Source organism: Antechinus flavipes, chromosome 2, assembly GCF_016432865.1.
Source record: "Antechinus flavipes isolate AdamAnt ecotype Samford, QLD, Australia chromosome 2, AdamAnt_v2, whole genome shotgun sequence".
NCBI lineage: Eukaryota > Metazoa > Chordata > Mammalia > Dasyuromorphia > Dasyuridae > Antechinus > Antechinus flavipes.
The window spans coordinates 225469926-225495903 of NC_067399.1; the positions used below are offsets into that span (position 1 = coordinate 225469926).

Genomic DNA, 25978 nt, shown 5'->3' on the forward strand with positions numbered 1-25978 from the left:
CTATATAACTAGAAATAGGTTCATGTGAGAAAACTATGGAAGTTCTAAGAGAGTGCATACACAATAAGTCAGCAGAGTGATGTGGTAGCCAAAAGAAAGAAAGTAATCATATTTTGCATTTATAAAGACATAATGTTCAAAACAAGAAGGGGTGATAGTCCTGTAATATTCTGTTCTGACTTAAGCTAAAAAGAATAAACAAACCCCATATCTATGTGACTATTACAAGAGCTTTAATATCTTTCCAAGTCATGAGCTCTTAGCACTCATAACTTCTTGAAAGGGAGAGACCATTTCTTGGCTATCTTTGCATCAGCCTCCACTTATCTAACAATACTTTTAATATGGGTACTGAACATAAAGTATCTAATGTTTCTACTTATTAGGAGGGCAGAAATCATTTTGCTTTTGTTACTGAGTCTCTTTCAAAAAGTGTTGATGCTTCCATTAGATTTGAAAGATACTAGATCTTCAAATTTAAAGCAGATACTATTTAACTTTTTGAAGTGGCAAGCCTATCTTCAAATGGATGGGATTTAGCATATAGGCTACAAGTATACCCCTAACTACATTTGTGTGAGCTTAGGTTTGGAGACTTCCTCCTTGCTTATTAATGATCAGGACTATCAGAATGGGACCTCAGCTTTTTGAGAGTTATAAACCAGTGCAATTAAATCAATATTTATTCAGTCAATCAACAAACACATTTATATACATTATAAATACTTAGAAAGTGAAAGTTTCCTTAGAGGTGGCATTTACTTCTCTCTGTGGAGAAAAAAAAAAGTTTAAAAAGAACATCAAATCCAGCAGATTTTGTGTTCCTGAGCTTCTCTCTTCCTCCCTCTCACTAATTCTTTACCTCTTCATTTCCCAGATGCCAAAATAGCTGTCCAGGGTCTCCTTCTTTAGGGTCAGGTGCTCTAGTCTACACTAATGTTCCTTCCCTCTCCCCCATTAGGTCCATTTTAAATTTATTTATGATAGATATTTTCTTGAGAGGGATGGGAGGATGGAGTAATCGACTCAGGTTCTGGTTCATTGTTCTGTGTAGAAAGGTTAACTTCCTTTAGTTTCCAAAGCTCTCTGCAAGAAAATAGAAGGAAGCTTGACACAGCACTTTGTACACAGCAAATGCTTAATAAATGCTTTTTTGGAGAATGAATGGATGGTGGATTGATTGATGTACTTATACTCCCAGGGAGCAGCAAAGTGGTATAGATAGATAGATAGATAGATAGATAGATAGAATACCAGACCTGAATTCATGAAGATTTATTCAAATCTGTCCTCAGACATTTATTAGCTGTGTGACCCTGGATAAATCACTTACCTCTGTTTGCCTCAGTTTCCTCATCTGTAAAATGAGTTGAAAAAGGAAATGACAAGACCACTTTATCATTTTTGTCAAGAAAACTCTAAATGGGGCCACAAAGAATTGCACTTGATTAAAACAGCAACAACAAAAAAGCTCCCTGCTATAGGTTCCACTTACAAGGAAATTTTCTCTCCTGTTCCCTCATTCACCTTCCCATTCCCATTCCCACATGCATATGCATATATATACAAAACACACACACACACACACACACACACACACACACACACACACACACAAATATAAACACCAATTATCCAACAAGGAAAGCATAGAGTGGTGGAAATGGAACTCCATTGGATAGATAACAGAAAACTGCCTATTTATCCCAAAAGCAGGTGAGCTCTATCTTACTGAGCAGGGTCCATGTGAATCATGTGCCTTTTCTCTTTGCTATCCCAAAATTCCTAACTGAGGATGTCTCCATGGGAGCCTGGCCAGGCAGCCTTCTAACCTATCCCTATGGAGAGACAAAATAGGGCCACACCCCCTCCACCTTATGGGAGGAAAGGAGAAGGGAGAATGGAGAATGGGAAGTGGAGGCAGCTCAGATATCCTTCTCATTCATTATTGATGGTGTAATGGAATATTGCACTTTGCCTCCCTACCTCCCATTCTTCCTCCTGGTGCCAGGATCATAGAGTCAGCTGCTAGTAAGAAGGGGACATCAGAACCTGTACTCACAATCCAAACAATTCAAGTCCCTTCATTTGGGGGTGCAAAGCCCAATCAAGCAGCAAGACAAGGTAGGAACCATCTAATCCCCTAGAGTTCCCATCCTAGATGCCATTCCAGAATTGGTGAGGAGGGAAGGCACATTTGGGGAAGAAATCACTTCCTTCCCCAAAAGAAACTAAGGAGAAGTCTAGAGGCAACAGGATTAGAGAAAAGTTCATTTAATTAGACCTCCATGAGCCAAGGCTGACTGTGGACTGGATGCATGTTTTTCCTAGTTCCTCTATCTTGACCATTCTGTCATTCCAAGTGACTCTGCCATTTTCAATCCTGTTCTAGATTCTTCCTTCCTTTCTTTTCTTTCCAGTTGAGGGCTGCAGGGATGGGGGACAAAGGACACTAGTGACTCAGAACTCAGAAGAATGATGGGCCAAAAAAGGAAGGGTACTTAAAGGACTCTATGTGGGGCTAGAAAGCTCAGAAAGCTTAGTTTCAAGTTTGGTTCCAAGTAAAAGATTGATATTTGATGGTGAGCTAGATTCTCTATTTGCTAGAGTCCTTGCATGGGCACAGTTCCATCCTCAGAGATATAAAAAGGGACTGGAGGGGACAATTTACCCAGTGATTTAAGCTGGGTCGATTCTGAGTAGGGGACATTTAGCCCCAAATTTCTGTAGACTCAGGTCCTCTTGAATGAAGATGCTTTGGGGAGGAAAAGAAAGAAGAAGGGAGGAGAGGAGAGAGCAAGAAGAACTATAAGAATGACCTAATCGTTTGTTTTTTCTCATGAGTATCTGCTTGTCTCTTTATTCTTTTCCACCTCCAATTTCATCTGTGCCTGTGGCCTACTCTCAGAGCCGGAAAGAGTGTGTTCTCTGCCATGAAACTGGGCAAGAGTAGACCCCATAAGGAAGAGCAACAAAGACAAGGTAAGGATGCTTATCCCTGCTCTTCTCTCCTTTTAGTCCCTATTCCTCAGACCACTCTCCCCACTCTACAGGCTGAGCACAACCCTACTCAAACCTCAAATTTTACTTTCCTGGGCTTGGCCCCATACAACCTCAGCAGGGGAGAATCATTATCCCCATTGGCTGAGTTTAAAAAAAAATCTCATGAGAAATATAGTCCTTTAGGAACAAGACAGATAATGCTTAAGGGTGGAGAACTGAGACCGAATTCCCTGAGTGGAAATCTCTCTTACAAATTAAATACACAGCTCAGTGCCCTTCACTGTCACTGTCAGATTTACCAGTTTTTATAATACAAATTTTATGTAATCATTCCTTCTTCCTCTAGTCCTTTAAGGGCTCTTTTCTTTCTTCCCCCTTCCCAAATTTGTCTGAGATGCTAAAAGTACTAAATTTAGGAAGCTTTTTTGAAACTTTGAAAACCTAGATCTAGTTTCCCTTTTTAAAATATTTGATTAATGTTACAATGTAATCATATTTGTATATTGTGTTCCTAGAGAGCTTCTTGAGACCAGGGCCTCTCCATTGTTTTTGTATCCTGAGTACTTGGTGCATAAATATTTTTTCACTCACCTATTTCCTATTAGCCTATGAGATCTTTTGGGAAAGATAGAGAAAAGTATAAATGATGCAAATACTACATGCCATTCTTTCATTCATCTATAGCTGGGGTTATGCTTGATTTGTTGGCAGTGGGAATCTACAATACTCATTCAGTTTTTCAAACTAAACCCTCTATGTGAAATTCATGAGCAGTAGACTGTCTTAAAATGAAGGCAAGAACTATCTTCATTTTTCTTGTTGTACTTCCAGAAGAATCTAAGACTTCCCAAGGTCAGGGATTGCTTAATTTTTTACTTTGTATTTTCAGAGTATAGCTCACAATAAGTGCTTAATGAATGCTTGATGATTTGAATTCTTGTGAAAATCCATAGAGCTGGGGATTCTTTTTCAGAGCCTCCAAAACAATTATTCTGCTTAGCTTTATAGGGAAGAAAAGGGGCAATGATTGAAAATTGTTGGATATATGATAGTAGGGATTCTTTGGATGACTGGTGAAATCCTTGAAGATTTAGTTTCAATATCGGGGTAGAAGAAGCCCTCCCTTCTAAGAATCGGAGTTATACAAAAATAGAAGGAAAGGGCTTTCTAAGTGAAGACTAGATAACCATTCGTAAAAAAATTTATAGAGGATTGTTACTACAAATTAAATTAGATGGTTTCCAAGGTCCTTCTTGATTCAAAAAATCTACAATTCTATGAATCTTCCCAGTGCATCAAGTCTCTACACAGCATCCCCTATTTGTTATGTACTTAGGCTCTCTGCTATGAGTCACAGTTATAAGGAAATATCTCAGGAGTAGTATTAAGAGGGACAATAATTCATATTTCCTGTGAATATAAAAATAGTGTGATATAGTATGTGATTGAGAAGGTAACAACTTGCTTTGGTGGAAGGAGTTTTCTCCTCTGGGAATTCTATGTATCAGTAAAATCACAGATTTAGTCCCTATTTCCCCAAGTTTGGGAAAGGCAAAGATTTAGGGATCTGGATTGGTTTATGATTAATAGACCATCTAGAGAAAAGAAAGGTATGAACTCCAGAAGCTGAAAGTACTGGGGAAAGGGGGATCTGAAAAGGAAGAAAAGGAAGCATTAGTCATGACTGAAGACTAGAAGAGACAAGAAGGTAGGGAAAGAGGGTGTGGCAAGGTGAGGCTCCCTTTTTATGGCTATCATTGGGAGATGCTTCATAGGCTCTCGTTTCCCATATGACTGATTATAGGTCTAAAGTTAGCTCCTGTGTTTCCACCCTCAGAATAGTAATTTCCCTTCCCAGGTAGAACCAAAGCAATCCCTTCTCCACAAAACGAAGTTTACATCTGTTCATTTCATTCCTCCACTCAGCAAATTCAAATTATCTCCAGAATCAAGTAAAAAACTCTGGCATTTTGGGAAGTCCTTGGACAGGATGCAAGGAATTCTCAGCTGAGGAGGGAAAGTGAGGTCCAAATTAGAAAGAGAGCAGACATGATCCAGGCCAGGTTATACTTAAAATTCAGATCTAAGAGAATCTGAATTCAAAATGCAAAGTGCCTAGGATGTGCCATTTTGTCTAACTCAAACTGTTTCCCTAAAACTAAAACCATTTTATTAGAGTTTACATGCCTCACATCTAGGTATCAGTGGTACTCTATGTGATACTTAGTAAATGCCAATTGTAACTTTTCTTGACCTAGTCAACCCCTCACTAGACCATCAGACCAAACCATAGCCTTTTCTACAACATAATTCCTTAAACCAATAGTTTTATGGGATAGTTTAAGTGTTTACTCATTTTGTGACAGGCCCATTATATGGCAATTCCAATGTCTTCTCCATGTAAAGCATATGGTCTTACAAATCTATTAGGATAAAGTTATAACAAGTCCATAAGGCAAGGATAGTCTAAACAATATATTCTTCCTGCTCATAAATCAATGACTCGACAAGCATTTATTAAGTACTTACTACTATAGGTGCTTGTCAGTGTGCCAAGTGATACAAATACAGAAAAAACAAAGTAGTCCATATCCTCACAAAGCTTACATTATTCTTATGAAGGAGCCAACATATATGGGAATGTTGGTATATACAAAATAAGTATAAGTAAGTACAAGTAAGAAGAAGGCACTAAAATCTGGGGGATCAACCAAGACCTCATATAGGAAGAGAATCTTGAACTAAGTTATAAAAAAGCCAGAGATCCCAAAAGGAGAGAATTAGGAAGGAGAGTAGATTAGATGTTAGGGACAGGTATTGCAAAAGTGGAGAAATGGAAAATGACACATTATGTGTAAAAAGCAGAAAAAAGGTCAGTAAACCTGGACCCTAGAGTTATAATGTATAAGATGACCAGAAAGGTGGGAAAGATGCAGCTTATGAAGAGCTTTAAATGCCATTGAAATTTATATTGGATCCCAGAGGTAACAGAAAATTAATGCTTTTTAAAATTAATTTATTAAATTTTTATTAATTTAATTTATTTTTATTTATTAATTAAAGCAATTTATTATTTATTTATTATTTTATTAATTAAAGTAATGATATTTTCATTTGGTTCATTTGGTCATTCATGAGGTTTTGAAAATTCATTTAAGCAGATATGTAGAGGATACATGGAACTGGGGAGAGACCTGGACAGGGAGATCAATTAAAAGACTATTGATATTGTCCAAGTCAGAGGTTATGAGGGTCTAAACTAAGGTGGCAGTTATGTGGGTAGAAAGAAGGGAGCTTATGTAAAAGATGTTGTGGAAAGAGACATGATAAGATTTGGCAACTGATTAAGTACATGGGGTGAATGGGAGTGATAAATCTAAGTTGACAATGAGGTTGTAAACCTGGGTGATTGTAAAAATAATAGTGCATTGGCCAATAATAGGATAAGCTAGAAGAGAGAAAGGATTAGGGGGAAAAGACAATGAGTTATGACTTAAACATTTGGAGTTTGAGATGCCTGTGAAACATCTGGTCTGAAATGTCCATTAGCCATTTGGTGATGTGTGACTGGAGGACTCCACTGTCCTAAAGACAGTGAAATCTGTGCAGAGATGATCATCAAATCCACAAATTAATAAGATCACTGAGTACAGAAAGAAAAGAGAAGAGGGCCCAAGATAGAGGTTTGGGCAAGTCATGGATGAACATCCAAAAATAAAAAAAGAGAGATGGAGAAGGAACAGGGAGGTAAGTATGAAGACACCCAGGACATAACAGAGCCATAAAAATCTAGGAAAGAAGGAGTATTTTCCATAGAAGAAAGTTGTCAGTATTATTGAAGGCTATATAGAGATAGAAGAAAAGGATGAGGATTGAAATGCAGAGTGTTTAAGAATAGAGGAAAGGTACAGATAGCTTTTTAAAGAAATATATTTGAGGAGGAAAAATAAAGAGTGACTTCTAATAGGAATGGTGGGATCTACAGGGGGATTTTAGAGAAATGGGAATGATATGGCAGCAAGGAAAGAGTCCAAGGTTAGAGATAAATTGGAGATTGAGAGGAGAGGTGATAATGGGAACAGTATCCTTGAGAGAAAATTAGGGAATTACATCAAGGGTTCATGTAAACGGATTAGTTTCTACAAGGAAAAAGCTTGCCTCTTTGTCAGAGACTAGAATAAAGGGAGAGATATTAGAGGGAAAAGTTTGAATGATATAAGATGAAAAGGAAGGAAGAAAAGGACGTTTTTGTCAAATGACTTCAAAACTATCTATATAGCAAGGTACTATCTGAGAAGATAGATATGAAAGAGGTGTCTTGGAGACTTGAGGAGAGAAGTTAAACTGCGTCTAGTGAATGGATTGGGAATTAAAGAGAAATTAAAAAGATTGCCTGGCTCTAATATGAGTTCAGTTAATAATAGATAGCATAAATTTCCAGTTTCATATTTTTCATCTAGGACAAGTAGACTATATTGTTATAACAGAATTCCATGTAATGAATCTTTGTTTGAAAGATTGTGAATAGAAATGTGAGATCTAGGTGCTGCAATTGGAGAGATGTGATAAAGAAGATTGTAGAGGCTGAAAACTTCTTTTAGGGATAGGCTTTGGCCACAATGGGGATTCAGTTCAATGTTCAAACCTCAGTAGCCAACCCATGCCCTCTTTAACAACATGACAGAGAATCAGAGTTAGTTGGAGATAGGTCATGCAAATCTCCATAATAAAACAAGGAACTGACTCTAGTAGAGTATAATTGAACAATCTTGATTAGGTTGTCTAAGGCCAGAAGTATGGCATTGTGCCCCTACAAAGGGGGAGAATCTATGATGAGATCATAGTCCTTGGTTGTAGGATTAGATTTCATGTTAGTGAACATCCCAACAACAGTACTGATCAGAAGTACTGATGATGGAGAATCTTAAATAGGTCCAATGACCCAATCAGTACCAGGATATTATATTGCACAGCTGGAGGAATTCTACCCATTAAATCTAACATGGAAGAATGTATAATATGCAAATAGAGAATCTATTCAAGACCAACATGGGTGTGAATGCCATTCCTGTTCAAATAGAGTTGAGTAGTTGATCCATTAACTAATAGGGTCAATCAAAATTCTGTGACTGAAAAGTTTGAAGAAGAGTTTGTCTGGGTGATTGATCTATATCAAGTAGTTACATGTAGAATTTCAAAATAACCCATCTGACCATTAAATTGCAATATTGGGAAATCCAATCAATAACCATTTATTTATTGTCTCCTCTGGCTCAGGTACTAGGAATACAAAGTAATACAAAGAAAAAAGTAAGATAGTTACTGCTTTCAAAAACCTTGTATTCTTTAGGAGACAGCGTGTGTGTGTGTATATATATATATGTATATATATGTGTGTGTGTGTGTGTGTGTGTGTGTGTGTGTGTGTGTGTATAAAAAAATATTTACAAGGCAATTTGGAGGGGCATTAATACTAGAATCTGGGAGTTAGGAAGTTTTCCTGTGGAAGGTGGGACTTGAGCTGAGTTTTGAAGATGGGGATGGAATGAGACTAAGTGAGGAAGGAATGTGTTCCTGGTATGGGAAAAGTCAATGAAAAGGCATGAAGTGGGAGGTGGCAAGTCATGTGTGAGAAGCAAAATGAATACCACTTTGGCTGATGCATAAATTACATAAGGGGAATAATAAGTAATAAGGCTGGAAAGGTAACTAAGATCAGGGAAGAGTTTCTGATGTCAAAGAAAAGAGTTTATATTTGATTTAAAGACAATAGGGAGACATTGAAGTTTATTGATCAGGTGAGTGAATGGATCATAGGTGATGGTAAAGCTGAAGTATTAAAAAGAAGAAGAAGAAGAAGAAACATCCCTGGATCTATAGCTGATTGACTTGCCAGGTAGTCTAAAGATGCTCTATTATGATTGGTGTGGACAATAATACTGAATTCTAGTTGGTTGGTGCCATTTTGTTTCATATGTGCCTTTGGTTGTAAGCATGTCCCACACTCAGATGGCTAAATTATTTTCTGCTTGGTCACCTAGAAGAAAAAGTACATGCAAGATTAGAGTATGGAGAAGTCTTTGTAGTAAGTGAGAAGGCAGAGTCTACATATCTCATCTTTGTAGCAAACTGTTTCAACGGTTCTGGGTCCATTAAGATAGGGGCTGAGTTAAGTCATTTCTTCAAGAAAGGGTTCTCCTTCTCAGGAAACCTTTGGGAAGCCTTGGCACTTTTTAGTAAGGCAGATTAAAAGCAACATCCAGAGGGAGAACGAAGAAGCAGCTATGTTCAAAACGGACTGCTGCTGGTCTGTCACAGGACAGGGTAATATGGCCACTATTTTGCATGGATCCATTCCTATCATTCCTTCATTATCATTCATCTCGATACTCAGTGTACTCTCAAACTAGGATATCTCCCACTTGGCAAATAGCTGATCCTTTTGTAGGCCCCAGAGGGCAGCTTAGATCAGTTTGCCAAGTTGGAAAGGATTCTAGAATTAGATGATAACATCAGGTTAAACCATCACTCTGTTCTAGTAAAGCTTGAAACATGAGATTAATTCATGAGCTTCTGGAAGACAGAAAGGGCAGTGGACAATCTAAATACCACATTTCACTCTGCATCTGTATAGATTATCCTAGGTTTGGAATGCTGTGTTCTAGACTAGACCATATGAGTCACAGAAGTACTCTTTGTAAATATTTCTGACCAATGATTCATTATATAGGCTAGTAAGAGAAGCAGGGAAAAGATCAACAGATTTACATGCAAGGGACCTGGATTCTAATCATGTGTTTATCTCTTAGTATCTGTGTGACCTCGAACGATGTTATGGATAGCACAATAGACTTGCAGTCAAAAATGACACATCAGGCCTCAGATGCTTACTTAGTTGTATAGTTCTGGGCAAAATGATTCCTCATCTGTAAAATGAGAAGGTTGAACTCAGTGATCTCCTCCAGCTTTAAAATCTATGATTATATGACCCATGTTATTTAATTCAACTAAACAAACATTTATAAAGTGCCTGCTTTGTGCCAACTACTGTGCTAAGAGGTGAGGATATGAAGACAAAAATACTCTCAAGGACTTTACATTGGGATATAAATAATATGTGCAAATAAAATTAAATATAAGATCCATGCAAAGTAATTTCCAGGAAGAAGGTAGAAGTCTAATATGAAGGTCAGTTAGTTAGCAAAATGAGAATTGCATTAATTTCTCTGGATCTATTTTCTCAGTTCAATGAATGACCCTAGGAATAAGGGAAACCAATCTAATATGGTGATGATGTTCCAAGCCTAGAATCATGACAGTGCCTCAGTTTTCTTTTTAATGAATAGCACCAAGGCCCTAGCAGGGAAAGAGGAAAATTAAACACACTCCTTTGTCTAAGACTCCCATAGGGACTTTGCATTGAGAACAGAATCTTGCCAGATTAAGTTTATTGTCTTTTTTTGATAGAATTCCTCCTAACCAAGGAAATGAAGGAAATGCTGAAGAAAGAGGTTGTCTGTATTTTCTCAAAGCTTTTGGTAATATTATCTTGTTAAAAAAGAAAAAAAGATGGAGAGCTATGGATTAGACAATAATATGATCAAATGGAAATCAGAATTAGTTGGATGGAGAGACTTAAAGAGCAGTTGTTGATAGTTCCATGTCAGTATGGCAGGATATCTACAGGGGAGCACCTCATAGTCTGTGCTTGACTTTGTGCTTTTGGATCAAAGTAGAGTTTTATTTTAACTGGGATCTGGTATAACCCAGAACATTATGGAGTTATAAGCCAAAGTTCATGTGTGTGCCACCTTTGTTTCAGAGTTTTGGGCTGGATTTCATAAGATAGAATACAATAGAGATAGATATCATCTTGACCTTGAGCATAAAACATCAACTTCCCAAGCATAAGGTAAAGAATACATAGATAGACAACAGTTGTTTTTTTTTTTGAAAAATATCTGGGATTCTTATTGGATTACAAGCTCAATATGAGTCACCAGTTGATGCAAGAGCCAAAAAAAATTAAAAAGCTAATATTATCTGGATCTTTATTAAGAAGGACATGGGTAGGGGCCCTCAAACTACAGTCCACGGGCCAAATGCGGCAGCTGAGGACATTTATCCCTCTCACCCAGGGCTATGAAGTTTCTTTATTTAAAGGCCCACGAAACAAAGGTTTTGTTTTTACTATAGTCCGGCCCTCCAACAGTCTGAGGGACAGTGAACTGGCCCCCTATTTAAAAAGTTTGAGGACCCCTGGTTAAAGGAATACACAGATGATGATTCTATTGTATTCTGCTCTCATCAGATCTCATCTGGAGTATTGTGTTCATTTCTGGTTTCATAGTTTAGGAATGACATCAACAAGTTGGAAAGTATCTAGAGATGGGCAGCCAGAAGAGGAAAGGGCCATGAGTCCTTGACAAATGGAATCACTTTAAGGAACTGCTTATGATTAGCCTGGAGAAAAGAAGAGTTAGGGCAGACATGAGAGCTATCTTCATGTGTTTAAAAGGCTCTCATAGGGACAAGGGGTCAGACTTGTTTGGTTTGGCTCCAAAAGGTGAAACCTAGAAGCCATGAATGAATATTGCAATAGCAGCAAATTGTTTAGAAATCTTCCTAAGAATTAAGCTCTCCTATAGTGCTGAGGTCTGCCTAGAGTAGAGATGGGTTCTTCCTCTTTGGAGATCTTCAAATAGGGGCTGGATCACGACTAGTCAAATATTTTATAATGGGGATTCCTTTGATGTATGTATATTGAACTCTAGTTCAAATCATGGCCACTGACTTGAATTCTGTGATTCTGACATCTCTAGTTTGCTGAATGAGTAGCTCTGGCTGACTTAGAATAAGATTCCTCCAAATTGAATAATCTACATAGGGACTACATTTCTACTTCTATTATACTAAATTAATTATCAATCAACAAGTATTTATTAAATTTATCCCAATCATCCAGATGTTAGACAGGGATCTTTGTTGTGAGATTTATTTGGGTACTAGAGGTGGAGTTGAGAGTATAAATAGAAGCTAACCTTCCTCAAATCCCATTCTTTGCTAAAGATCCCATCTTGGATGCTATTAGAATCAATAAGAACAGATGGAATCTAGAATAAGCACCTCAAAGGATTTCCCTAGTTAAATCACAAAGGTTTGTTCTTCTGGATCATTAGTGCAAACTAGAGAGAGCGCCTACCCCTTGGTTAACTACCACGATGTTAAACTGTGACATATCATCTATGATAATCATATAATCATATTGTGTCATTAAAGCTAAAAGGGACCTTAGAGACAAATGATTCCAACCCTACTACTTTAAAGAAGTTCAGGTTAAGATTTAGAGGTTCAGGAAGAAGTGATGTCCAAAGTCACAAAGGCAATAAATGACAAAGCAAGAATTTGAGCTCAGGTCCTCTGACTCTTTTACTTGTACCACACTGAATTCCCGCCCTTTTTCTGAATCAGTACTATACTTATAAAGTTTGGAGTTATTCCTAAATTCAAAATAGCTTGGACTCTGACAACTCTGAAAAGTCCAAAAGATATCGATCAGATGAAAGAAGATGAGGCAGGGTCAGTCTAGGATGGAGACCAAGTAGGGGACCACTTAGACCCTTTCCTCTTGGTGACAGGCAAGTTTGCTCTTGAATAGCTCCCTACCTGAGTAGAATTACATGGAGAAAAGGGAGAGGAAATAGATATGGCATTCCCACTGGTTTCCTACCATCCTATCAGTCAATCAGCTCCTAATGGGTAGATTTTTCTTTGCTATTTTTCTAGTACATAACAATAGCAATGGCTAGTGATTGCTGGTTTTAAGACCCAAAACTCCTCAAAAATGTTGGAGAATGCTGTTGGAAATGCCAGAAGACTGGTCAGACTCAGATATGTGCATATTGCTGGAGTGATGCAAGCAGGTCAATTAATTCATCCCTTATCAGCATGGCCAAACACTTCAAAAAATTAATTGAATTGATCAAATTCAATTCAATACATTGGTCGAATTGATAAAATTAAATTCAATGTGTTCAAAATCGATGTGTTTGGTTCCAGAAATCTAAGAGGGCACTGGAGAGGGTTCAGGGTAAATCATCTCACTGACAAGTCTCATGGCCCTAGGGATGCTGGGAGACACATGAGTCTCTATCCACCAGCAGCCATGCCCTCCAGGGCTTTTTATACACTCATAATTCTCTGCCCTCAAGGAGCTTACAGTTTGTTCATGAATAAATACCAAATACATAGAAATAAGGCAAAATGATCATAGGATCACAGATTCAGGGCTGTAAGAACACCTAGTATAACTTCCTAATTTTACAAATGTAAAACCAAAGGTCCTTTAATTCCAAATCCATTTCTCTTCCCACTGGATCTTCAGAAGGAGAGGCACTAACACTAAAGGAATTGAGAAAGATCTCTTGAAGGAGGTGACACTTCTTTTTTAAAAAAAAAATGTTATTTTTTCCAATTACATGTAAAGACAATTTTTAATTTTCATTTAAAATTTTTTTTAGTTCCAAATTTTTCTCTCTTCCTCCCCCCTTTCATCTTTCCTAAAATGGTAGGTTATATATGTAAAATCATGTGATCAATTTGATAGAGGTTATATATATGAAATAATGTTAAAAAACATATTTTCACATTAATCATGTTGGAAAGAACAAACAGAACAAAAGGGGGAAAATGCCCCAAAAATGAAAATAGTATGCTTCAATCTGCATTCAGATTCCACCAATTCTTTCTCTGGATATGAATAGAATTTTCCATCATGAGTTCTTTGAAACTAAGTTGGATCATTCTATTGCTGAGAAGAACCAAGTTATTCATAGTTCATCATCATACAACATTACTATGTATGATGTTCTAGTTCTGCTCATTTCACTTTGCTTCAGTTCATGTAAGTTTTTTCAGGATTTTGGGGAATCTGCCTACTCACCATTTTCATAGAACAGTAGTATTCCATTACATTCATATACCACAACTTGTTTGGCTATTCCCCAATTGCCACCACAAAAAGAACTGCTATAAATGTTTTATACTTGTAGGTTCTTTCCCCTTTTTTATTATCTCTTTGGGATACAGATCTAAGCTATCACTAGATGAAAGGATATGTACATTCTAATTGCCCTTTGGGCATAGTTTCAAAATTATTCAAAAAGCTGATATTCATTTGAATCTTGAAGAAAGCTTGGAATTCCAAGAAAAGGAGATGATGAAGGCAGATCACTTGAGGCATGGAGGTGGTCATATCTATCAGACTGGCTAATATAACAAAAAAAAAAAAAAGGAAAATGATAATTCCTGGAGAGGATGTAGAAAAATTGTAATGCTAACATATTCTTAATGGATTTGTGAATTGACCTAATCATTCTAAAGAGCAATTTAGAACTATACCCAAAGGGCAACCAAACTGGACATACCCTTTGATCTAGCAATATCACTCCTAGAGAAGACTTGCAAGAGGGCAAGCCAGCATGAGGGAGAACATAAGGTAATCAAATTAGAAAAGGGGAATGAAGTTAGAATGACTTTGAATACAAGCAAGAGAGTTTGTATTTTATTAGAGACAACAGGGAATATTTGGGGGTTTCTTGGCAAAGATACTGAACTGTTTCCATTTCCTACCTCAGGTAATTTTATAGATGAGGAAATTAAGGCAAACAGTGTTGAGGGACTTACCAGGATCAAAAAGATAATTAGGCCAGATTTGAATTTAGAAAAAATCTTTCTGATTACAAGTCTGGCACTCAATCCATTGCACCACCTACCTGCTTTCTTAATAAATACGTGATTGATTGATAGATTTGGGGGAAGTTGAAGCTGTTTGTAAAGAAATATCTCCTTTCCAAATGACTCTTCAGAATCTGCCCTTTCTTTATTTCACTTGGTAAGCAATGATTGGTATCTTTCCTGCCTCTTCATCATCCCTGTTCTTCCACCAGATGAGCCAGCTGTACTTGAAATGGAGGACCTTGACCGCCTGGCCATTCATCTTGGGGATGGCCTGGATCCCGACTCTATCTCCTTGGCCTCTGTCACTGCACTTACTACCAATGTCTCCAATAAGAGGTGAGAGGAAAATCATCCATCTGCCCCAGGCTTCTCAATCACCAGCATCAGTAGATCTTTTATAGGCTTTAACAAGATCTGGGATAATGAGAAGTCTAGTGTCTAAGTCCTGCTGTCCCCCATTTATCACACCATTCACCATGGTCCAATGGAAAGAATGCTGGAATGGAGGCAAAGGACTTCTGTTTTTTGTTTGTTTGTTTGTTTATTATAGCTTTTTATTTACAAGATATATGCATGGGTAATTTTTCAGCATTGACCCTTGCAAAACCTTCTGTTCCAACTGTTCCCCTCTTTTCCCCCACCCTCTCCCCTAGATGGCAGGTAGATCTATACATATTAAATATGTTAAAGTATATGTTAAATGCAATATATGTATACATATTTATACAGTTATCTACTGCACAAGAAAAATCAAATTTAGAAAGAAGGTAAAAATAACCTGAGAAGGAAAACAAAAATGCAAGTGGACAAAAACAGAAGGAATGGAAATGCTATGTTGTGGTCCACATTCATTTTCCCTAGTTCTTTTGCTGGGTGTAGCTGGTTCTTTTCATTATTGAACAAATGGAACTGATTTGGTTCATCTCATTGCTGGAGATGGCCAGGTCCATCAGAATTGATCATCATATAATATTGTTGTTGAAGTATATAATGATCTCCTGGTTCTGCTCATTTCACTCAGCATCAGTTCATATAAGTCTCTCCAGGCCTTTCTGAATTCATCCTGCTGGTCATTTCTTACAGGTACATATACCATGATTTATTCAGCCATTCTCCAATTGATGGACATCTATTCAATTTCCAGTTTCTAGTCACTACAAAAAGGGCTGCCACAAACATTTTTGCACATACGAGTCCCTTTCCCTTCTTTAAGATCTCTGGGATATAAGCCCAGTAGAAATACTGCTGAATCAAAGGGTATGCACAGTTTGATAACTTTTGGGGCATAATTCCAGATTGCTCTCCAGAATGGTTGGATGCATTCACAACTCTACCAATAATGTATCAGTGTCCCAGTTTTCCCACATCCCCTCCAACATTCATCATTATCTTTTCCTGTCATCTTAGCCAATCTGACAGGTGTGTAGTGGTATCTCAGAGTTGTCTTAATTTGCATTTCTCTGATCAATAATGATTTGGAACATCTTTTCATATAGCTAGAAATAGTTGCAATTTCTTCATCTGAAAATTATCTGTTCATATCCTTTGACCATTTATCAATTGGAGAATGGCTTGATTTCTAATAAATTAGAGTCAATTCTATATATATTTTGGAAATGAGGCCTTTATCAGAACCTTTGACTGTAAAAATGTTTTTCCAGTTTATTACTTCCCTTCTAACCTTGTCTGCATTAGTTTTGTTTGTACAAAAACTTTTTAACTTGATAAAATCAAAATTTTCTATTTTGTGATCAATAATGATCTCTAGTTCTTCTTTGGTCACAAATTCCTTCCTCTTCCATGGGTGTGAGAAGTAAACTATCCTATGTTCCTCTAATTTATAATCTCATTCTTTAAGCCTAGATCATGAACCCATTTTGACCTTATCTTGGTGAACAGTGAACGGTGTTAAGTGTGGGTCAATGTTTAGTTTTTGCCATACTAATTTCCAATTTTCCCAGCAGTTTTTGTCAAACAGTGAATTCTTATCCCAAAAGCTGGGGTCTTTGGGTTTGTCAAACACTACATTTTTATAGTTATTGACTATTTTAGAACCTCTGTTTAAATCCCAGCTCTGCTATTTGATATATACAAACTTGCTTAAATTATTCAGCATCTCCAGGCCTCAGTTTCTTACATCTATAAAACCTGGGGATTGAACTAAATGGTTTCTAAGATCCCATTTAACTCTAATTTGATCACCATCTTGTATTTATTTTCAACTCCGTCCCCCTCCACAACACATTGCCTATGGGAGGGCCAAACAAAGTTACTGCAGAACTTATATCCCAGACCCTAGGAGTCTCCAGAGCTTTTCTTGGACTCCCTTTGACTCCACACCAAGCCAGACCCCTGAGAAGTGTGCGTTTGTCCCCTCAGGTCCAAACCTGACATTAAGATGGAGCCAAGTGCTGGAAGGCCCATGGATTACCAGGTAGGCTGGGGCTTGAACTCAAATGCTTTTCAGACCTGGATTTTCTTGATTTTATGTAGCTTGATGATTCACAGGCTATGTGCAGATATGATCTTAAGATAGTAATACTTATGTCCTTATGATTTGGCAGTCAAAAGAGGAGTTGGGGATATGGAAAAATGGAAGTACTTGTCAATATAAATTATCATGATCATATGCTATTTTTTAATTTGCTTTAACTACTTAGATTCATGTAGGAAAATTGATCCTGTCATATGCTGATCTAGAGGAAGACTGAAAATGTCCAATTAGTGAATAAGGCAGATTTAGTGTTGTTGAGTCATTTCAGTCATGGCTAACTCTTCATGATCCCATTTGGGTTTTTTTTTTTTTTTTGGCAGAGATACTGGACTGATTTGTCATTTTCTTCTCCAGTTCATTTAAAGATGAGGAAACTGAAGTAAACAGAGTGAAGTGACTTGCCCAAGCTTGATTTGGACTCAGATTTGCCTTCTTGATGCCAGGCTCAGCACTCCAAGCACAGGGTCTCCCAGCTGCTAGGGAAGATAGACATCTGTCACCAAATAATTGTAGTGAACTTGGGCAAGTCAGTGATCCAGGGTTTAATTTCCTCATCTGTAAAAAGTTGAAACTAAACAATCTCCAAAGTTCCTGCTAATTTTGGCATAGTGTAACTTAAAAGAAGCAGCATAGAGTAATGGGTTATATGTTGGACTTGGAGTCAGGAGATTCGGATTTGAAGTCCATCTCAGTCTCACAGCTATACTCTCCTCCTCTTTAAATGGGACTAAGGATATTTATACAATCTACTTCATAGGATTGTTGTAACAAAAGTGTTTTGAAAGCCTCAAAGTACTCTGTAAGGATGAGTTATCATTGTTTCTAGGAGGGAAATTAGAGCATTTCCTAGACTTGATACAATACCCCCAAAATAGCAAGAAGTTTGCTTTAAAATCATAGGATTTCATAGAATGGATGCTCCTTGAAGGCAGGCCCATTTCATATTTGTCTTTTCTCTAGGCCCTAACAATTTTGGAAGGTGACTCACTGAGACGTTTCCTCACCAGGGAATCCTCTATATTGATGAAATCTCATATCTAAACTTTAAAAATGTGATTGACACTGCATATATAGATGAAGCTTACACTGAAGGAATGAAATATTCCTTGTCTTGTGTGGCTTTGTAAGAAATAGCTAGTTCTCTAGGCTGGACCTCAGAGGTTCAGTTCTGTCACACAACTTGCCCTGCATTAATAGCATGTAGGTTTTTAGTAGGCTAGATGGCCCAGTGGATAGTGCACTTCAGAAAGATTAATTTTCCTTAGTTAACTCAGGCTTCAGACATTTACTAGTTGTATGACTCTGGACAAATCATTTAACCATGTTTTCCTCAATTTGCTCATCTGTAAAATAAACTAGAGAAGGAAAAGGCAAACTACTCCAGTATCTTTGTCAAAAGAATTCCAAATAGGGGGGATAAAGACTCAGACATAACCAAAAACAAGGTGTTTAGTAAATATTAATTAAATTCAATTGAACCTAGTGTCAGGAGATCATTGTATATACACTGTACCCTCACCCTCACAATCTGCCCGCTTTTTGTGCCTTTCTGGTCTTCCCCCAGGTCAGCATCACAGTTATTGAAGCTCGGCAGCTAGTGGGACTGAACATGGACCCTGTAGTATGTGTGGAGGTGGGAGATGACAAGAAGTACACCTCCATGAAGGAATCAACCAACTGCCCCTATTACAATGAGGTCAGTGACTCTGTGGTCCCAAGATATTGGAGGGACACTGGAAGAGGGTCCTTTCTTGCCCTATAGAAGTTGACTTCCTGCTCCCAGGAGGCGTTCCCTTGTCAATCCTATTTACAAAGAATCTCATGAGATGGGACATCTTATTCCATGAAGGGTCTTAGGATACTGGCTGGCAGAATCCTTTACAGAGTGATATATAGATATTAATATTGAGATATATTCATGATCCATCTTCCTACACAGTCCCTCCTTGATCTTCTACAGATCACAGTAGTCACTGCCAGTCTAATCACTCTGTGACAGCTTACCTTAAGAGTCATTTGTCCCACTTTCCAGCCTCTTCCAGAATCTCTGTTGGTCCCAGATCCATACCCCTTTGCTTTACTGGGATAGCATACAGAATCTAGAGATCTATATGCCAAAGTTGTTCCTCCCTTCTAAGGAATAACTACATGGTTGTTTTTAAAGATGTTTTGTGAAGTTGTCTGAATCTCTTTCCAATCCTTCCAGGAAATTGAGGTTTTAATGTATTAAGGTGAAGAAATATTAGTAAAGATCTTATTTCCTCCAGCCATTTGAATTTTCTGCAGGCAACTAGCCTCCTAGCCAAGCCTTAAGACTTATATGAGGAAATAGAGGGATACTATTAATAGATTCACGCTTCAGTTGATCAATAAGCATGTACAATAAGTGTTTAGTATGTGCCAGGCAATTAACCAGATACTGAAAGTGAAAAGACCTCACTTCCCCCAGAAAAACCATCCATCTCTCTCAGAAATCTTCTATTCAATGGGAGATATAAGCTGTATATATTTAAGAATACAGAAAACATTTTTAAAGTTTTCATTTTATTTCATTTTTCAATTTGAAAGTATTTATTTTCTCTCCTCTATCCCTCCCCCAATTAAAAAAAAAAGTCCTTATAACAATGACTTTATTCATGTTTCTTTTATCCTTATTTGTACAGTTGATTTCTTTAACCTAAATATAAAACTTTATATTTATTTCTATTAAATTTCAGCTCTATACTCTAAACTATCAAGATTGTTTTGATCCTATGTAATACAGTATAGTTATTAGCTATTATTATCATCCCAGCTTTGTTTCATCTGCGAGTGTGATGAGCAATCTAGCCATATCTTTATTTTTAATTGTTTTCAATTAGCAAGCTTTTAGTTTTTCTTTCTTCCATTTACTCCCCTCAAATTGCAAAATAAAATCCTTGTAACAAATATGCATAGCCTAGCAAAAACGAATCCCTGCACTGCCCATACCAAAAATATATGTCCCGTTCCACATACATGAGATACCCTGCTTCATAATAGCCTTTTGGAATACTGGTTGGCTATTGCAATGATCAGAGATTTATACCATTTAAAGTTCCTTGTCTTTAGAATGGTGTTGTTATTGTGTAACAGCTCATTTCACTATGTACCAATTCATAGAAGGGTTCTAAGATTTCTCTAATGCCAACCCTTTTATCAATGACAATATTCAGTTATATTCACATATCCTAATTTGTTCTATCATACTCCAACTGATGAGCATCACCTTAACTTCCAGTTCTTTGCTGCTCCAAAAATAACTACTTTGCCCATATGAGTCCTTTCTTCTTTCTTTGGAGTATAGGTCTACTATTAACACCATCTAGTCAAAAAGTATACAAGATTTTGTGACTTTAAGGACATATTTCCAAATTGTTTTCTAGAATGTCTTAGACTAATTCATAATGTCACGAACAATGCCTCAACATTCCATCTATGCCTTTAACAAGTCATTGATACAGAGAGAAAATGACTGAAGAGGGATTCAAACTCAAGTCCTTCAACCACAAATCCAGAGTACTCGACATTGTACTAGTGAAATATAATGTAAAAAACATCTTGCATAGATTAAAACACTATAAAAATGCAAGCCATCATAGTTAGCAATAGTACTAATAGTATTAAGGGACACATCCTTGATGATGGAAAAGATAGAAATACACAATGGTACTTAAGGAGCACCTCCACCCAAATATGGAAGCAAAATGAAAAGACTTACCTTTACCAGGTAAACATCCACAAAAACAACAATAATGAATAACATTTATATTATGGTTTAAGCTTTACAAAATGCTTTATTATCTCATTTGATCCACATGGCAACCTTATGAGACAAGTACTGTTGTTATCTCCATTTTATAGAGGAGAACTCTGAGGTTGAGACAAATTAAGTTACTTGCCCAAGGTCACATGGCTAGGAAGAATCTAAGGAGGGATTTGAACTGACAAGTCTGGCGCTTCATTCCCTATGTCATAAGTCTGAATCACTCTCTGGGTCCCATATTTCCTAAAATATCTAATATACCAAAGATTTGTCATTTTTCCCCATGTGAGTATTTCCTCATGACTTGGGCAGATTACCCTTTGTAGACCATCTTCCAGATCCACTATAGCCCAATGCTTAGCTCTGTGGCCAATCTGTGTTTGAGCCTCTCACTATTCACAATTCCACTCACCCAAGACTAGTTAGCAGATAATATACACAGGCTGACATTGAAACTAGACTTGAAGCTTTTCTGACTTGGAAGACCCCAACAGAACTGGCATTCCACTGGTTCCATGGCCTTTGAGAACTCAGGCTCACCTCAACAGCAAGAGCCTATGGAGCAAGGCTTTGACCAAAGGGGATCCTATATTTATTTCCACCAAATTCTTCCATTTTTTTCATCCTTCTGTAGGTTTTCCTTGAGATCCTGACTGGATGATCCATTGTTTTTCACTAAGCTCTGTGTTTGTTCTTTGTCTTTTCCCTATAAAGGATCCTTCTTTTAGTTCAAAACATTCTCATGACTATATGGATTTTTCTTCTTGTTCATTTAAACAATTGTGTTCCTGGGACAGTCAGCTCTCCATTCCTCACAGGTTCAAACTGGATGGGCTTCCCATTGTCACAGATTCTATATATCCTTATAAAAACCATTCCCTACAATTATATGTAGATCCAGTTCAATTCAACAAAAATTGAAGCAAGTTTTGATTTGGTTTTGTTTAGTTTTTAGTTTGAGTCTAGACCAATGATTTTACCAATATGGGCACCTGTTGGTATGAAAATTGCTGTCAATGACCAAGGCAGCTCAAATTGTCCAAAGCACTGAGGAGGTAACTAACTTTCCTGAGGTGACAGAGATAATCTATGTCAAAGGCAAGATTTGAACTGAGGCCATTCTGACCATAAGCTAACTTTATTCATCAGGCCATAAAGACCAAAACAAAACTACAATCCATTCAATGTTTTTACATTCTGGAGTGGGGAGAAGAAATGGGAAATAGAGAAGAGGAAAAAACACAACAAATACACAAGTAAATAAGCAAGTTGTATAGACTTAGGTCAACTTCATCCCATCAATGACTGTTTTCTACATCCATGCTATAACATCTGTGAGTATAGGAAACCAAGGTGTTTCTTAATCTTGTTGCTTTATGCAAATTACAATCACATCTCCATTGTCATGGTCAGAAGCTCAATATCAAACCAAGAAAATATGGTTTGGAATTTATTCAATCAACAAACACTTATTAACCACTTCCTGTGAACTAAGTACTAGAAATTCAGACAGAAGCAGAAATAGTTCCAGCCCTCAAGGAGTTTATGTTACAACAAGGGAGATAAGCAATATACAGGTATATAAATGATAAAATACACATATAGTCACTAAATAAGCATTTAAGTGACAACTATAAGCCAGGGACCATACAAGGTTCTGGGTCCACAAAAACATAAGTGAAATAGTGTCCACACTCAAGAAACATATTCTTCTCTATCTCTGTCACTCTCTCTCATGTGACTGTGTCTGTGTCTCTGTGTCTGTTACTGAGTGGATCACCATGGATATTAAGTGTAATTGTGATGATCAACTCTCTTCTTCATGCCTCCAATTTATTAAGACCAGTTCCTCTCTTTAGCTACTAGGGCCATACTTCTCCCCTCCCATTCTAGGCACTATTTAACCTGGCCTCAGGCCCAGAGATAAGGGATGAGCTCTACAGGTACTGGCAGATGTCCTCCCGGTCCCTGGAGCTGTTGGCACAAGGGAGCAATGAATCCTGATGGGTTTTGATTGTCATCACTGAAATGGCTGGTTCTAACATACCCATCTCTCAAGGTTGCAAATCAGGCTCCTAGTAAGTCCTGAGTTTCACAACAACCTGCTCTATTTGCACTGGCTCAGCCCTAGAAGTAGAGTGCCAGGGATCCTTTTAAATTAGGGACTCCTATCAAGCCAAGGATCCCCCTTCTCAGGGATGAAACAAACTCTCGCCTGACTCCATGACTAAGGGAAAATGGTAGGATCTCCTGCCATCACCCAGAGCCATGCTGGGGGGTGCAGATGGGCACTGCCAGGAGGAAGGGTCTGGGCACTGCCAGCTAGGTGACATGTATGCCTGGGTCCTTCCCCCCCAGTACTTTGTCTTCGACTTCCATGTCTCTCCTGATGTCATGTTCGACAAGATCATCAAGATCTCGGTGAGTATGGGCAACAGCACTGAGTGAGTACATCTGAAAGAGGAGGGGTTCAGGGCAGAAGAGGCTGAAAGCAGGGCCTCTGAAGGTGGCTCCTGCTCTGCCAATGTCCCGCCCACATCAGGGGCCCTTCCACCCTCCCCAAATTCATTTAGATAGCTCCCAATCACTCATCTTGGAGAGTCAAGCTGGCACTCAATTTCCCAAATACCCAGAAAAAAAAAAACAATGCACTCACTGCCCCCATCCCAGTTAACCCAACACCATCCCCTGTGGATGGATAGTTCTATGTCTGTTCTGACTGGTGGCTGCTGCTTCTGCCCGGAAGGTGATTCACTCCAAGAATCTTCTACGCAGTGGAACCCTCGTGGGGTCCTTCAAGATGGACGTGGGAACTGTGTACTCACAGCCAGGTGAGTAGAATGGTCTATCTAAAGAGGGACCTTGGATAATCAGATACATCACAGTATAATGCAATTCACCAAAGCTTAGGGACAGGACTGTTGGAAAAGGTAATTCAAAGAGAAAGTGCAGAGCAATCCCTACCCTTTCCGAGTTTATTATCAAAGATAGTGGCTGAAAAAGCAGTAAAGTCAAAAAGGACCTTTGAGGCAACTAGGCTCACTTTACAGAGAAGGAAACTGAGATCCAGATCAGTCACTTGTCCAATATCTCATAGCTAACATAAGCAAGAGCAGGTCCTCTGATTCTAGAATCAATGCTCTTTTCATTATCTATATCTTGCCACTGGTTCCAGAAGGCTCCAGAGGAGAAAGGAGGCAGGTACCTTGCCCAGCCCTTCCTCACTTCAATCCAATTCACTTGCATGTAATGTCATCCCCTCCTTGAAGTCATGGTCCTCTTCCAGAAGGAAGGACAGACAAAAGCAATAAAATACTGCTCTCACCCAGAGCTATCATAAGACTTAGTCCAACTCCTTACTATTTTTATAGAGGAGAAAACAAAGGCTCTTAGAGGTTATTTGATTTGCTTGAAGTCAAAATACCAACCCAACCTGGCCATCTCCAAACCCAGCACCCTTTCTGGTACATATCACTGCCTCCTATGCACACTTACATAGAGCACAAGGATTAAATGCAGAGGAGTAATCTGATACATTCCTATGTGGGATATAAGGCAGAAGAAATAATTTCCATCACTGACAAACAGGAGAAGCTTCCTGGAAGAGGTGCTTCCAACTAATCTAGGTCTTTAAAGAAGAAAAGTGTTGTGAGTTCAAATGTTGGAGTTCTTGTTTTTCTCAAAACACAGCTGGTTTAGCTTAGAGCCCTCCGAATACCTCCAAATCCAAAGGTTCTGTCCTTTAGCCTCTGCCTCTGCTTTCTTCAGCCTCCAACCAGCACAGAGATGGAATGAATCTCTTGTCTCCTTCACTTGGGGCTCGGCTAGCTTTCTGGTGAGTCTTTCAGACCAGCTTGGTCTCAGTGGGGGAAGTGCAGGAGCCCAGCCACCAACTCCTCTCCAATGCAGCTGAACTCTCTTCTGCAACCAGCCAGCCAAGTGGAAAATATATTCTCTCTTGCCTTGCCTCGGAGAGAGGGCTTCTGGCGTAATTCCGCTGAAATCTCAACTTGTAGCTTCTTCACTCTGAAGAACTTCTTTGACTGGCCCATTGAAGCTCTATTTATGCTCCTTCAAGAGAGGGATTGTGGGTTTTCTCCCATAGTGCTCTCTGGCCCAAAGAGCTTCAAGGGAGGTGTGAACTCATAAAGTTACAAAGTTTACTTTGTGAAGCTGGCAAACTTGTGAACTCCAATGAGTAAAGGTGTGAACACAAGCCTTGTATTAATTAGTTCTACTTAGTACCTTGTTTCAGGTTCTGCCCAAAACATCTTCTTGTAAGATTAGATCAACTCTAATTAGTTAGCAGTTTGTAAGGATTCCAACAGAAAAGGGTTTCAGCAGAAGATGAAATGGAAGATGTCGATTCTAGACATTCAAAAGCAGCAGCACCCAGAACCAGTTGAGTAGCCATACAAGGGTAGAGATGGGGCAAGAGGTACTTCTTAGAGAACCAGAATTTAGAGGCACTGACAGTACTTTTCATTCCTTCAACAGAATAGAAATGTCCATTGTCAGCAATTGGTAAAATTAGCTAGAACAATTTGTTAAAATGGGAAGCTACCAAATGGTACTTAATGGACAGGAAGGGCAAAGGGAGGAAACTTACTTATTAAGCATTTACTAAGCACCTATTAATGTGCAGAACAGGTGCCTAGGAGAGTTTCTTCAATATAGGGAATGTCCTACACCAATGAAATCAAAACACAAAAGTCTCTGAGGCATGAAGAGTGGAGAGCTGGTCTTAGAGCCTGGAAGGTCTGGGGTCAAACTCTATCTCAAGCCCTACAACTTGTTTTTGTTTTTGTTTTTTGTTTTTTGTTGTTTTTTTTTTTTTTTGGTTTGTTTGTTTCTTTGTTTTTAAATAACTTTTTATTGACAGAATCCATGCCAAGGTAATTTTTTACAGCATTATCCCTTGCACTCACTTCTGTTCCGATTTTTCCCCTTCCTCCCTC

The 25978-nt window shown here is 38.2% G+C and overlaps 1 protein-coding gene across 5 annotated transcripts in view; it reads left to right on the top strand.

The window, feature by feature from the left end:
* The window catches only part of OTOF (otoferlin), a 171374-nt gene that overhangs the window by 85060 nt on the left and 60336 nt on the right, over positions 1-25978 (top strand). For all 5 annotated transcript variants that reach the window (XM_051976329.1, XM_051976326.1, XM_051976328.1 and 2 more), the window contains 6 exons: positions 2909-2982; positions 14952-15078; positions 17122-17176; positions 18801-18932; positions 23379-23441; positions 23767-23851. In XM_051976329.1, the coding sequence (XP_051832289.1) occupies positions 2909-2982; positions 14952-15078; positions 17122-17176; positions 18801-18932; positions 23379-23441; positions 23767-23851 (536 nt within the window). The remainder of the gene's footprint in view (positions 1-2908; positions 2983-14951; positions 15079-17121; positions 17177-18800; positions 18933-23378; positions 23442-23766; positions 23852-25978) is intronic.